The sequence below is a fragment of the Podarcis erhardii genome (genome assembly GCF_964252035.2).
Source record: "Podarcis erhardii genome assembly, chromosome: 1".
In the NCBI taxonomy this organism is placed as follows: Eukaryota; Metazoa; Chordata; class Lepidosauria; order Squamata; family Lacertidae; genus Podarcis; species Podarcis erhardii.
Window position 1 is genome coordinate 93874536 of NC_138497.1, and position 16117 is coordinate 93890652.

General features: G+C 42.6%; 1 protein-coding gene across 1 annotated transcript in view; it reads right to left on the bottom strand.

The window, feature by feature from the left end:
• The window catches only part of HACD2 (3-hydroxyacyl-CoA dehydratase 2), a 27801-nt gene extending 13615 nt beyond the window's left edge, over window positions 1-14186 (bottom strand). Inside the window, exons 1-4 of the mRNA XM_081873592.1 lie at window positions 13855-14186; window positions 11773-11890; window positions 6761-6779; window positions 4027-4115 (exon numbers count right to left, since the gene is read on the bottom strand). Coding sequence (XP_081729718.1) covers window positions 4027-4115; window positions 6761-6779; window positions 11773-11890; window positions 13855-14018 — 390 coding nt within the window. The 5' untranslated portion in view covers window positions 14019-14186. The remainder of the gene's footprint in view (window positions 1-4026; window positions 4116-6760; window positions 6780-11772; window positions 11891-13854) is intronic.
• Window positions 14187-16117: the final 1931 nt, after the last annotated feature.

Here is a 16117-nt window from a genome sequence, read left to right on the forward strand (position 1 = left end):
TTACCACTAGATTTTCCCTTACAGGTGACCACCATCGATGGCAGGGAACTTCTGGGAGGGGAAGTGACACACCAGACACCGCCAATGCGAATGAGTGTCTCCAGGCACACGGAAACCATTGCCTTTCATGTGGCCACGCTGGCAGGACCCCCAATAATACTGGGAATGAGCTGGCTGGCAATACATATTCCAGTAGTGTCATGGCATCAGCGGTCAGTCACCTCTGGGTCAGCTTACTGCTTAGAACACTGGGAGGGAAGGAACCAAGAATGACAGTGGCCAGGGTGGCTGGGCTGGCCTTGGAACAAAAAGGGGAGGTGCCACCGCAATATGCTGACTTGAAGGAGGTCTTCAGCGAGAGGGAGGCAGATAGACTACCCCCCCACAGGCCCTTTGACTGCCAAATCAACCTACTCCCAGGGGCTCAGTTGCCGGTGGGTAAGCTGTATGCCATGTCCGACCGGGAGATGCAGGAGTTGCGGCAGTTTATTGACAAGAACCTGAAGAGAGGGTTCATAAGGGAATCAAAGGTGGTGGGGGGCAGTCCGGTGTTCTTTGTGGACAAAAAAGACTAATCAGCCCAGACTAGTCGTGGATTTCCGGGCCCTGAACCTGATGTCAGAACCCGTGACTTTCCCAATGCCCAGGATTGACAACATTTTAACACAAGTGAGGCAGGGGAAGATTTTTACCAAGCTGGACCTCAGGGGAGCATACAATTTGATTAGGATAAGGGAGGGGGACAAATGGAAAACAACCATGTTCAACCCCTGGGGGCTTTTGAGTTCTTAGTCATGCCATTTGGATTACAATCGGGCTCCGCCTGCTTTCAAGCATTCATGCACCACGTGTTGGGGCCCCTGCTGTACAAGAATTGCGTAGCCTTTTTGGATGACGTCTTAATCTATTCGGACAATGAGAAGCAACACATCAGAGACGTCAGGGAAGTGCTACAGAGATTGCAGAAGCATCAGTTGTGGGTCAAGCTGGGAAAATGCCAATTTCACGCCAGAGAGGTTGAGTTTCTGAGGTACAAGTTGTCAGACAAGGGCCTAGCTATGGACCCAGGCAAGGTGAAGGCAGTGCTGGAATGGAAAGCCCCCAAAACCCGGAAGGATGTGCAGAGGTTCTTAGGCTTCAGCAACTTCTACAGGAAGTTCATAAAGAACTTCGCTCACTTGACAGCGCCCATAACAGATTGTCTTAGTAGCAAAAAGAAGTTCGCGTGGACAGATAATGCCCAGCAATCCTTTGAAAGGCTGAAGAAGGCGTTCACTTCGGAAGAGCAGCTCCTGCACGTAGATCTGGAGAAGCCCATGAGACTGGAGACGGATGCGTCCGACCGAGCCATTGGAGCGGTCCTTTTGCAGCCCGGGGCCAAGCAGGCTGGAGGCCGTGTGCCTTTTTCTCAAGGAAGCTGAGCAAGTCAGAGCAAAACTACACAGTGACCGAGAACCGCTTGCGATCTATGCGGTGTTTCGGCAATGGAGACATCTATTGATAGGGGCGCGGCACAAGATCCAGGTTTGTACTGACCACAAGAACTTTGAATACTGGCGGACCGCTCAAGTGCTCAACCAGAGACAGATTCGATGGGCCCAGGAGTTCGCCAAGTTTTCCTTCGAGATCAGATACGTGCTGGGAGAGGAAAACGTAAGAGCAGATGCTCTCTCACGGAAACCGGAGTACATGGAAGGAGAGGGACCACCAGAGACCCAACATGTGTTTCCTGAGGACCGGTGGGTGTGGGGGGGAGCGTTGGTTGGGAAACGAGACCTGGCAGGGCTTGCTAGAGACGATGCGTTCGCTCAAGCAAAAATCAGGCTGTCTGGACAGAAAAGGTTCACTCAGGCAACCCAGCCAGGTGTGGCACCGATTTACGCACGAGCAACCCCTAGAACCATCACACTAGCTAACAGGACCAGTGGTCAGGGATGATGGGAATTGTAGTCCCAAAACATCTGGCAGGCCGAGTTTGGGGATGCCTGCTATAGATTATTTTCCACTTTTCTCTTAATAAGCATGAGCAGCATTCAGATTGATGCTTAGTGAACTTGCCTGAGATCTCAAATATCAAGTAGCAGAAAGGCTACAACATGCAAAGAAATAGCTAACAACTTGACCATTCCAGGAATAAGAGCAAGCACATTCTTCAAACATTACTGAACTGCCCCATGCAATTACTATTAAATATTAGGAACAAAGAATCCAGAAGGAATAACATGTAAACAACAAAATTCATGTTTCAGATTCCGGAACACCATTTGATTAGGCTTCATCAGAAATAATGTAAGACTTCTTCTTCAAGAAAGAGTTAGATATGTGAGAAAGCAAGCAAAATATTAAGAGTTCCTCATTCAAGAACCTAAGAAGCATATGGCAGATTTAACCAAAAAACAACACACATTATTCATGCATCCACATATCATCTTACAAAATCCGTAATAGCTGAACTTGTTCAGGGAGCTCAGGTATGTAGGTATTCCTTCAGGGGGAGGGGGGAAGCAAAAGTTTTTTGTTTTTTGTTTATTAAGAATGTAGGTAACAGTCATCTCACAAGGAAAGGAATGCTAATGTGAACCTGTCAACTAACTCTTCATCTGAGATACTCGGGAACCTGATAGAGTACAATACAGTTTTGACTATTTTTATTGCCAAATTACTCAAACTGTTTTCTAACATGTTAGAAATAATCTGGATTCTATTTGCACATATAAAATGCTGCATATTGGATATTTGGAAAGTATGTTCACTTCCTCTGTCCTACAGTTACACTTCCTTTGAGTCAAGTGGGGCTACAACATGCTGCTTGCACAACAGCAAAAAGCAAACGCCAATCAGGAAAGCGTGGCCTTTAAGTGAGCTGCTGCCAGTTTAACAGTCAGATAGGGATTTGACTCTCAGTGGGAGAGGGACTGTCAGATGGTTCAAAACCTAAACTGTCCACACTGAGTGGGGCCAGCTACACAGTGCAACTCAGTTTTTATTTCCTGACAGGAAGTTAAATCCTAGAAGGGGCTGAGTGGGTGGATGCTGCTGCTTAGAACTTGATAGCCATTTTAGGTGAAAAGTCTACCTGAGACTTGATTTGTAGGAGACTGCTGCTTAAAAAGTTTCTCTGAAAGGAATGAGTATTTTAAACCAAGCTGTGTGCCTTATGAAACCACCAAGCGTTAAACTTCCCTAAAGTATAATTAAATAAACATACAGTTTTGTTCCAGAAGTGCTGCCTCACTCTGAATCCTTGGTTGGGGAGAGTGGACACTGGGCAGCTGCCACAAAAATAAAACACCTCGCAGCTGTGAAATTTTAGAAAGCTACCATAAGTGGTTAATCATAGACCTCTACTGTGAAAACAGGGGGAGTTTTATCTGTTAATGCACCCATAATATTGGTCATGTTACCCAGCACCTATATTCAGTGAGGGTGTCTCTCACAAATGGATACTTTTTATTTTTTAATAGTGTTTCTATATTAGCCATGTAAATAAAATTACAGGAAGTAACAGCCCAGTTAACCAAAGTGTAGAGATTGACATGAAAGTGGGAACTTTTGATGCACTGTCCCTTTCCAAACAATGAATAGTTAAACCAGACCTACATATATGATTTCCAACTCTTAGAAAACTGTGAATCTTGTTTCACATATACTAAATAGCTATCTGAAAATGGCAAAGACAGGCAACTTAAACCAAGTTTTAAGTCCAAAGTTTCGAAAAGAAGTTCACTAGTTAATTTGTTTTACATGATTTCCATTTCCATTCCCCACCCACCTGCATGCTTCTTTCCACACTACCTTATCTGCACGGTAGGTGGGAAGATACAACTGCATCAGTGGGCAGGGAGCCAGCACAGATGTTACAATTAAGAATTCTGGAAACACATCTCACAAAAACAGCTGATCCTGAGGTGTCCACCAAAAACACACACAGTGGACCCAGTAAAAGGAACAGGAAATATACAAAAGAGTACAAATATTTAGTTCTAGGGAAGAAACGGATCATTTTCTTGCTCTCCTTTAACTTACCTCTTTTACACTATGTGTTACAGCCCATGTCAGAAAAACTCTTGACATCACCTGGAAAGTAGTTAGCACAACAGAAGAGGGAACAATTCCTGAAAAGAAAGTTTATATTGGTCTATATCCTCAGTTTGTTCAATTTATATAAATATTTATATACCGTTATTTCATGAAATATAACAAAATAGTTTACAATGAAAGGACATAAAAACATACAGTAAAAACGATATAAAAGATTAAAATCAGGCGTCAAAGAACCATTGTGGAAAGGTGTATTCTCAACTGCCTACATAGGCCTGGTAGAATATAATAGATTCAGCAGGTGTTTAAAAGTTGCAACAGAAGGCACCTGCTGAATCTCTATCTCTGGTATCCAAAAAACCATAGTGATGATGCTAAAGGCTCTATTTCAAGTTGTTTTAAAATGAGCCTTACCCACTCAGGGAATAACCAACAACACTCCTGCTGATGATATCAGTGACTGAGCTGGGATATTAAGGTTCAGGTGATCCCTAGTGCTCTAGAAACCTTCATCTTAATCACATGTTCCGAAAATGATTTTTACAATATACCATTGTTAACATGCATTCCATATCTTTAGTGTGAAGGGGCACAATTCACATTATTTTTTTTAGATGTTTCAAGTGCCAGATCTTGTAAAACAATAATAAACTATTATATTGTAGGTTTGGTAAGGTTCTCACTTTTTGCATTAGATCTTCTTCTTCTTCTTTTTTTTTTTTTTTTTTTTTGAGTACCTGACAAATAAGTACCTGACAAATGTCTCTTGGGAAAGATTTCAGATGTCAAAGAGATAAGCAATTACAGTCGTACTTCGGAAGTCGAACAGAATCCGTTCTGGAAGTCTGTTCAACTTCCAAAATGTTCAGAAACCAAGGAAGCTCCTGCAGTCAATCGGAAGCAGCGGAAGTCGCTTCGGACGTTCGGGTTCCAAAAAACATTCACAAACCGGAACACACATTTCCAGGTTTGTGGTATTCGTGAGCCAAAACGTTCGAGTCGCAAGGCGTTCATCAACCAAGGTATGATTGTATATTACTTTTTGCAGACATCTGAAGGCAGTCCTGTTTCAGGAAGCTCTTACAGTCAAATGGGTGGGGTAAAAGAAACTTGTTGTTACTACTATTATTATCAAGAGTCCTTGGGTCTCGGTCTGACAGCTCTGTGAGCTCATTCCAGACTACTAACTTCCAGTTTCAGGTCAAGACACAATATGTTAAACAAGTTAATAAATGGAGGGACTAATGTCCACCAATTTCCTCTATAATTCCATGTACATTCACACATCTTGAATATTTCATCTTCTCCAGATGTTTCTTTACACTCCGCACTGCCTTTTTAAAAATAGCTTTCTAATCATTTTGTTGTTGACTGACAAGTCTAAAGCTTCAGAGGCTGTTGTTTATTCCAGTCAGTAAGTTTCTGTTTTGGCAGTTCTTCCCAGTCATTCATTAACTCATATTTCAGTCTTTTTCACTGTGTAGCAAGGTCTTTGTTTTTATTTTTTATCTCCTATGTTGGTGCCTAGAGTCTCAAAGGCTAAAGTCTCAAATGCAATTATAGAGGGCCCTATTTGCTGCAAGGGGAAGAAAGTTGTTGCTTTTTCTTTGGGTCTGAAATATTTCATAAGGCTTCCTGCCTTACCTCATTGTGCTGATGCCAGCATACCCTCTCAGTGAACTTAGCTTGAAATCCTCATGGTGCTGTTGGGGTCAGTGGTAAGCCTAATTATGAAGCTGGGGTCTGAGAAACCCCAAACATTATGTCGATCTTGTGGGCACCCCTTTTTCTTTTTTAAAAGGGTTAGAAAACCTAAGGAAGAACAGACCTCTTCAGAGTCTGTTTCTTTTTAAACATCCGATATTGGGGACAAACAACAGGGATCAGTGATCTCCATCATGGCTTATTTGTGAGATTCCCAGATGTACCGGTATCTTTCTGCCTACTGTTGGTGCCAAGAACAGAACAAAATAACCTATGGCTTAATCCGGCAAGGCAATCCTTGTGTCCTTACAAGAATGGCATTGTTACACATCATTTTTTGCTCAACAACCAATCCTTGTTTTACTAAGCAGAAATTTCCAAAGATAGTACAGGAACAATGACAAATATAGATGGGTGATACAGAGCACTCTGATATGTAGTAACAACCTGTATTGCATCCTGAATTTGCAAGTTACTTCGGAGTCATATATTGACACACTCATTATGCAATTCAAACCTCCCCCACCCTACCCTGATGTTCTACAGAGTGGTCAGGCCACTGCCACATCAGGCAGGAGATAGACTGTTGTGGCAGCATGGAGCTGGTACAGTGATTGGGCCCAATGCTTTCATGTGATGGCATTGAAATAGCTCAGGCTCCAATGGCTCCTGGACTGGCTCAGCCCTGCCACATATTCAGAACACCCCATTTAGGGTGCTTCTACTAGGTACTGCCAGTGGGTATCCTGACTTTTGCTCTCCCACCTTCAGCACATTTTACAGGCAGAACAGGGAGGCTGACAATGACAAGAGGCTACCTTGGCCAGAAAAGCTAATCAGAGGTACAGCTCCGCTCCCTCCTGTACAGTATAAGTGGGGTTTGGAAACCTCCTTAGAATAGGCATTAGGAAGAAGAAAAAGTGTGAAATTAGAAATGTATATCATGCTTTATATTTTTGCTATTCTTTTTTTAAAAAGAATAAAATGAATAAGCTACATGAATCCAGTAACTTACCTATTGCGCAATGCAGAATCTAGAACAAAAAGAACATATAAAGTCAACAAAAACTAAGTCTTTTAATCAGCCAAATATAAGGACTCAAGCATTACACAACTTAAATAGTTTTGAGCAATATATATATATATATATATATATATATATATATGAATTAGAGGAATTAGAGGAACAACTCTAAGAACAAATTTGGAATAAACTACCATTAGAGGAATTAGAGGAACAACTCTAAGAACAAATTTGGAATAAACTACCATTTAGCTCCATCTCAGTTAGAACTCAAGAAAATGCTTTAATGATAGCACATCGCTGGTACATGTGCCCAGCCAGATTGTATAGAATTAATCATAACACATCCAACCTTTGCTGTTGGGAATACAATTTACCTGGTTCTCTAGTACACATGTGGTGGTCTGCTTTTCTTTTGGGAAGTTTTTCAAAAAATTAATCAAATGATGGGACAATTGCTACAACCAGAATTAGCTCTACTATCTCACTTTACTCCTCAGATTAAGAACATAACCAAGGCTGCACAGAGCCCCCAGCCCCCCAGTAGCCATGGCCCCACCGGGACCAAAAACACCCCCTCAACGGCCCAGTAGAGCTCCAAGGCCTGGAGGCCTCCAGAGGTGAACAGAAAACAATAAGCAAAAAGCACCCCCCCCAGCCGAACACCAGCTTGCTGTAGCCACTGCTGCCACCACCACCAAGGGAGAGAGGTAGGAGGGTACTGGAAAGGCCAGGGAGGCCGTGAGGAATCAGGCAGCGCAGCCCAGGCTACCATGAGCCTACCTCCCCGGTGGCTGGCATGAAAAGTGCAGGCTGGGGGGGGGGGAACCATGTGCCGGAGACCACCAAAGGAAAAAACAAACGCAACGCGGGACCTCCACACTGGAAATTAATTAATCAATTAACTTATTTATTTGATTTGATTTTAAAAAAATCTTTTATTTTTTATTGTTATTTTCTTTGAAGAACTGTAGTAGCGTCCATGCAGGAGTTCTGAACCATTGAAGGTCACTTCTGGGGACTGCCACCTTAGCCCTAACCCAGGAACCCAATATCCAGGCCCCATGGGCCCTGCAGTAAAATTAAAACTTCCTGTGAGTCAAAATTACCACCAATACGTTTTTTAATTATATACACAACCCCCTTTTTCATTAATACCATTAGTTTTCATTTATTAATAAAAATAATAAAAACAACCCTTTTATGAATATGGAGGTAAGAACTCCAGACTATGAGCAAACAGATGCAGGGAAAAATTCCTCAAAACAAGAATATACTGTGTCACTAAAAAAGAAGAAGAAATAACTTCAGAATTTGCTGATTTTTTACGCCAAACTATACATCTCCCACAACACCACCTGAACAGGAAATCAGAAGATTCCTAACAGGGCTGACCATGCCAACCTTAACTGCAGAGGAACAAGAATTCATGGACAGCCCTATCACCCCTGAGGAAATAGATACAGTATTCAAAATCCTGAAACTACACAAAGCCCCCAACCTAGATGGCTATACAGCAGAATTCTACAAAAGATTCAAAGAACCCCTGATTCCTTACATGACCCACCTATTTAACGACATCATAAAGGGGCCCCCATCTCCAAACCTGGACCTCTTCCAAAATAGTCTCTCTCACAAAACTACTCAAAGATAGCCTCAAAATAGAATCATACCACCTAATCTAATTGATAAACCAAGGTTACATCAATCCTGGTTAAGCACTTAAAATCTTCCTACACAAACTAATCGCCCTGGACCAGGAAGGCTTTACCCCTGGTCGCAACGTAACAGACCCGCATTAGGAAACTGCTGGATCTGATAGAATACAGCAAAATGACCAAACTCCCACTGACGATCATGTTCCTAGACATCCTTAAAGCCTTTCATTGCTTAGAATTATCTATTTGCAGTATTAACTAACATGAAATTTGGCCCCAACTTCCTACTAACCCTCAAACAAATTTACTCCCAAGCCGTAGCAAAATGCAGAATTAACAATATGGACTCCAATACTAAAGCAATACAAAGAGGCACAAAACAAGGATGCCCACTGTCTCCCGTCCTAGTCATCTTGGCCCTGGAATCCCTAGCAATCTGACTCCAAGCAGCCCCAGATATCAAGGGTGTGGAAATAAAAGGTAAAACCTACAAACTAGGGCTCTTTGCAGATGACCTGATGTTCACAACACCAGACGCCATAAACACAACAACCGCCCTAACTAAAGAACTCAACACATTTGCAATGGGGTCGGGCCTACAAGTAAACTTTGCAAAATCTGAGGCTATGTGCTTCAACACTCTCCCCCTCTGCCTGCATAACCAAAAGAAATTCACCAACATCAAAAGATAAAACTCTGCAGCAACAAATTCAGGTACCTAGGGGTTCAAATAACCAGAAACCTCAATAAACTATGCCTCTACAATTACAAGCCCAGGTGGCGACAAATCAACAGAGACTTGAGGAAATGGAACAACACCAACTTCACACTCTCAGACAAAATAGCCATGATCAAAATGATCACCCTCCCAAAACTAACCTATTTATTCCAAACCCTCCCTATCTTGATTCCCCCAGAAAAAACTACACTCATTTATTTTCACACACAAATAGCCAAGAATAAGCCCCAAATACCTGCACTTCCCCTCCTCAGAAGGAGGGTGGGGAATCCCCAACACAGAATCATATTACATCGCCAACCAAGTACGCCACATAATCCCGTATATTCTAGAAGAAAAGACAAAACAATGGGTCCACTTGGAGAGAGACACCATCGAAAACATTCCCAAAAGAAGCATACCCATTTCTTCAAAACAAACTAAAGAAAACCCCCACAACACTGAACAGGCTCACACAGAACGGAAAGTCCCCATCCCCACTAACCCCTCTGGCCTATCACTCACTATTCCAACATGCAGCTCAAAACCTCCAGATAAAAACCCGGCAAGCCAAAGACCTACACTGTTTAAAAGACTTCTACAAAAACAACAAACCCATACCAAAACAAGAAATACAAGACAAACTAAGGAACACCCAAATACCTTGACTAACACACCATCAACTACATATCTTCTTAAACAATCCAGCAGTAAAATCAGCAGCCACTAGGCCCTTGACCACCTTCAAAAACCTTCTCCTGATAGCAGAGGGACACAGCAAAGGGATGGTATCCACAATATACAAAATACTGCTCCATAATCCCACAACCCCCCTTGATGCAATCAAAGAACAATGGGAGCACGGCACAGGCTATGAAATTAACCCCACCCAATGGACTAGAATGTGGTCTAAACCTCCCTTTAATACCATATCAGCCAAAAGGGAACTCACTCTGAAACTCACCACAGAAACTGGCATTGATACGCCTAAGAACCTCACCAAGATGTTGGAGAGGCTGCACCTCCACATGCACATAGCTCCACATGTGGTATGTGGAATGCCCTAAATTCCAACCCTTCTGGCCGTGGTCCTACAAAAGATATGCAAAATAACTAAACAGGTATTAGAACTCACTCCAGAACTGGCCCTACTAAACATCTTCCAAGATCATAACAACCACCCACATTATAACCCACGTACTCTCAGAGAGTAAACATGGACCAATGCAGGCTTCCTCAACCTCGGCCCTCCAGATGTTTTGGGCCTACAACTCCCATGAGCCCTAGCTAGCAGGACCAGTGGTCAGGGATGATGGGAATTGTAGTGTCAAAACACATGAAGGGCAGAGGTTGAGGAAGCCTGGACCAATGGTATCAAATTGTATGGGAAATGGCCTTAACCAATAAACTGAAACTGACATGGGGACAAATAGAAGAGGATGCCTTCACCCCGGTATGGCTTTATCACATACACAGCCCAACAAGACAACAGCAAGAATCCACTGACAGCAGCATACAAATCAATCTGGCTTACCTGACCAACAAGCCCTCCCCCCTCACAAATGCAAGCAAATCCCACTGCAGCCAACCACAGATAACTAACCACACTCTGCCTCACAATACCTCTCACTACCAAGCAAATGTAATAAACAAATAGAAAGAGAACCTACCCAGTTGACGCTGACACAGAACCCCACATGTACACTATACAAAAGAATATAAGCCTCACCACCCCTCCTCCCCCCCTCTTCTTCCCCAACCTTATACTGTACTCATCACTAATGTTTCACAACAAATGTAACTGATTTGTAAGAAAGACTGTACAACCTGAAAAAAGAGACAAGGCATGTACTTTTGTAAACCAAGAAAATATTTAATAAAAATAAATTTAAAAAAGAAAAAAAAAGAACACAACCAATAAGTACTTCATTCCCCATATATTAACTGCAACTAGAAGAGTTGATTAGTGATTGCAAAAAGTGAGAAAAATTTCAGAAGTATGGGACATTGTGCTTATAGACAAATTAACAATTTCACAAAAGGAATATTGATCTGGGGACGAGGAAACTCACACATTCTATACCATATGCATATGGCATCCTTTTATTGATTTTGGTTCTATCGACTCATGGAACCTTATGGGGAGACATTTGTTTGCCTTTCTTGGAATGTTTAAAACCACAAACATCAGCCACTATTTTTCTTTCTTTTCTGTAAAACTACAAAGCTCTCTTGGTTTTATAGTAAAGGGAACAAAGGCACTAGGCAATGGTCTCTAGTGTTGAAAATTTCATCATTTATGTAAAGTAATTAAACCTATTTTTCAATTAAAATTATGCTATTTAAGAATGGTTGCAGAGGGGCAATCACCAGAGAGTAGAACTTCAGAAAATAAATTAACTTGAAAATAATAGTTTCACTGCATAATGCCAAATTCTCTTTGATGCTATTGTTTTCATGTTTCAGATTTCACTTCTGATGTAATGAAGGAAACCAATACTTACCAGTGGTCTATCTATCGAAAGGGATAGAATTCAATGCAGGAGCAAGTTAATGAATGAAATGCATAGGAAATACAAAGCTTTATTTCACTGCAATTAGAAGGGCATGTTCCCTGGTACACATACCTCAACCAAAGCTCCAGTTTGGAAGAACTTCAAAGGTTTTTCTATTGAATAATAAAGATTGTGGTAGCTACCCTTGGTGAGGTATGCTCTGACTAAACCAACTGCTATAACAAGCCACCTAGAAGAAAAAAGGAGAGATTGCAAATGCTTTGTTAATGCCTATTGAAAAACAACTAAGGATCTTCTGACTGAAAGCAGGAACTAGTGCCGCTCTAGGTTTTTAATAGGCCTTTGGGCAAGACACCTTCATTGGATGCCAATTCCTCTGGGAGTCTACTCCCTCACCATCACTACTGACAGTTGCTGAGGGTGCTTCTCTTTCTTAGCTTTGCTACACCTTGCAAAGAGACAGTGAACAATCAGGCAGTGGCAGTAGGTCCTGTTCCACCTCTGCTGTTTGTTTACTCATCCTCTTTTTTAAAAATTATGGTATACCCAGTGACCTATAAAGCAGATGTTAACAGACTGGTTTTAAGAGCAAAAAGGCATTCAGGAAGGTTAGTCCTAAACCTCTGCTATGGCTGTACTTAGCCTCCCTGAAACCTACCCCTCATTGTCACTTTCCTCTCAGCTGGGCTGTTGTAGGCTGCAGGTAGTGGTGGACACCCACTTTATGTATGGTTGGGTAGACCCACATTTAATGAGTTGGCTGTGCTTTTTCACATCTAGTTACATTCTAAGAACAGGAGATGAAATTCATACAATGTAGTAACATTGCATTATCAGAAAAATAAAGGCTCATAAAACAATGATTTTTAAGTTTTTATTCTCCTCTTTACCAGTACCAAGCAATGATTAAAAAGAAGCAGTTATATCTGGTGCAATTAGATGTAAGTGTAATGATTAAAAATGATAGTGTTAGTTGCAAAATCAAATAAAGCAACCTTTTATGATGGATGGATATTAGAGGATGCTATCTTCTGCATTACTACACACTGTAAAACAACTGTAAAACATTTCTTTTCCAAACTGCATATGTAGTTTTTTCATTTGATGTACACAGTTAATATGCAGATATGCTTTTCACTGCAACTTTTAAACATACCTTTGCACTAAACCAGGGCAAGATATAACCTTGTCTTTTCAGGAGATGGCTAAAAATACATTTTGTTTGTACATGTATTCTGTTACTAAAGTACACAATCTGAAATAATTATTCTGAAAAGATGCCCAACATGAATGCATTTATGAGCAATATAAGTTTAACATTTTTTTTACTATACACATTACTATGAAGATGATTGGTGGGAGTTTATTAGGAATTAACAAAACTTTCACTCCCCTAGAATTACTGAAATGCTCAAATATCACTACCAATTTAAAATCATATATAGGCATATTGCAGACTAAGTTATGGGCTGTACACAAGGTATCATCAGGAACTGGCACACCCAGACCGGCTTCACACATTTCAATGGGTACAAGGCATAACTGTCACAATCAGCACAGAACAGCGGCCAATCTTGACTCCCTAGCCTAGAGCAAGTATTTTGGTACCATACCTATTTGTGTTGCGCTATGACTATCCGGATACGCATTGCATTCCAGTGACCATTCCCAGTCACTTAGTATGGCACACATTATTATTACTGTATTATTATTGCCTTGCCCATCTGGCCGGGTTGCCTCAGCCACTTTATCACTGTACTGTATACATTTTTATTACAGTATTATTATACACCAACACATTATTACGATAATTGTCTATTCTTGTTGAAAGTGTGTGGGGTTTTGTGTGAAAAGTGCCATGAAGGAAACGTTCCTCAATTAAAAGAGGGGCTCAAAAGGGACAGAAGCTGCTATTATTCCAATACCAGCCAAGAACGCTACAGAAGACCTGCCTTGCTCTGTCAGAGGCCAAGGTCAGCACTAGGCCAGCCCCCGCCCGCGTCACACCCTAGGAGAGAAGGGAGCAAGCAGGCTGAGGCGACGGTGGGGAAGCTTCCGTTAGCTTCTCAGCGCGCATATATATATATATATATAATGGGAGCGGGAGGGAAGGAGGCCTTCTTGGTTCCGTTCAGACGAAGGGGAAAGATCCTCTCTGTCACCCCCACCCGCACCGCACCGGCGCTCGCTCACCCGGCTGTCATGACCACGTTGTAAATGACCAGGTAGGCCGTGGCCAAGGCGCCGGGGCCTTTCCGCCGCCGGGAGCCCGCCTGCTGCTGCTGCCCACTGATCCCGTAGCCATTATCCGCTCGACGGCTGCCGCCGCCGCCGCCGCCGCCACCGAAGGCCGCCATTGCACTTTCTGTCTCTTCGGCAGCGCTCTTCCTTCTCCTCCAGCGACCCGGTGCGACTGCGGCTTTGCCTTTGCCCCCGCCCCCGCGTCTACTTCCACTTGGCAGGGGAAAGAGGCGGCGCTGAGAAGAAAGCGCCGGCGAAGGGAAGCGGCGAGGAGCGGGGCTTGCCGGGCCTCTCCCTGCGGCTGACGCGCTCCGCCTACTCCGGGGCGGGTGTGGGGCCGCTGCCCCGCCTTCCACCTGGCAGGGCGAAGTGACGCCGTGGTCAGAGTCCAGAACCGCCAGCGCCTGGCACGGGATGTTTTCGTTTTGTCCCTGTGGCAGAGAGCCGGGCTGGGGGCGTTTAGGAAACCAGCAAGCGCAGCATAAACCCACCGTGGCATAAATGTATACCTGCCGCTACCAGGTAATTGTAATGCAAAGGCGTGTACTGGTCAGGTTTCTATTCCACTTGCGTACTACTTGCGTTTGCTGTTGGGCCAGCTGTCGAAATCCCCAACGCTGTTCACAGAATTAAGCCTATAAGCACCTGTTTATCAGGATTTATGTGCCATTCTCCTCCTAAGGACGTTTAAGTGGTCTAGATGGTGACCATCCAGTTTTAGATTCGCAGCCACCCTGTGAAGGTTGCATAGCTGTGAAATAATGCCTACCTCCACACCAGGGGCACCCAGCTAGCTTTGAGGCAATTGGATTGCAGCCAGATCTGAGGTGCAGCATAGTCTCCCTGTAACCTTGTATCCCTGAGACAGATGGGTGCCAATCAAATAAACATTGAGTCTGCATGTATGTGCTGGGTCTGAAGAGGTTAAAGCCTTCTGAACTACAGCATCACATTTCATAAGGGGACTTGGGTGGCACTGTGGCCTAAGCCTCTTGGGCTTACCGAATGGTTTTCTGTTGCACCAGAAGCGGTTTAGTCATGCTGGCCACATGACCTGGAAAAGCTGTCTGTGGACAAATGCTCGGCCTGAAAGCAGAGATGAGCGCCACATGCACTCCATAGTCAAATTTGACTTGACATAACTCTTCAGGGGTCCTTTACCTTCTTACCTTTCACACTTCATCCATTTACATGGGTCTAACAATGGTGCAGCTACCAAACAACACATAAGTGGCTCTTACAATTACGAACTTGCATGGAGTATTCACTATGTGTACTCTCTAAAGACAACAGCATATTAAACAGCATTGTTACCCCAATCCTCTATGCTCTAGTTGAATGTTGCTTGATATTTTGTTTTTGTAAAATTGTAAAAATAAAATCAATAATAGTAGTTAGAATCTGCAAGTTTTTACTGGTAAATTGATTAATTAAAACCTTTAGAGCAGAAAAATACCTCCCTTCCATTGGCTCTGCCCAGAGGGAAGAAATCTCCCTTCCTCCGTCAAGGTTTTGAAAATGGTATACGTGCAATTTATTCAGAACAAAAGGCAAAATTAATTGTGAACAATGTAGTGACAGAAGAATTTAAGATTGAGAAAGGAACACAACAAGGTTGCCCAATCTCTCCGTTACTTTTTATATCGGTCCTGGAGGTTTTGCTAAATATGATTAGAAAGGACCAATTGGTTAAAGGTATACAAGTGGGGGCTAAACAGTACAAACTGAAAGCTTTTGCTGACGATTTGGTATTGACTTTACAGGAGCCAGAATCTAGTACCAAAAGCGTATTGGAATTGATTCAAGAATTTGGTCAGGTTGCAGGTTTTAAGTTGAACAAGACGAAAACTAAGGTCTTAGAGAGAAATCTAACTGTGATTGAGAGAGATAAGTTTCAGAAGGAGACAGGATTAACATTGGTTAAGAAAGTGAAATACCTAGGGGTAAATATGACTGCCAAGAATGTGAATTTATTTAAGGACAATTATGAAAAATGTTGGATTGAAGTGAAAAAGGATCTAGAAATATGGTCAAATTTGAAGCTATCATTGTTAGGCCGAATTGCAGTGATAAAAATGAATGTATTGCCAAGGATGCTGTTTTTGTTTCAAACATTGCAAATTCTAGATAAAATGGACTGTTTCAAGAGGTGGCAGAGAGATATTTCTAGATTTGTCTGGCAGGGCAAGAAGCCTCGAGTTAAATTTAAGATATT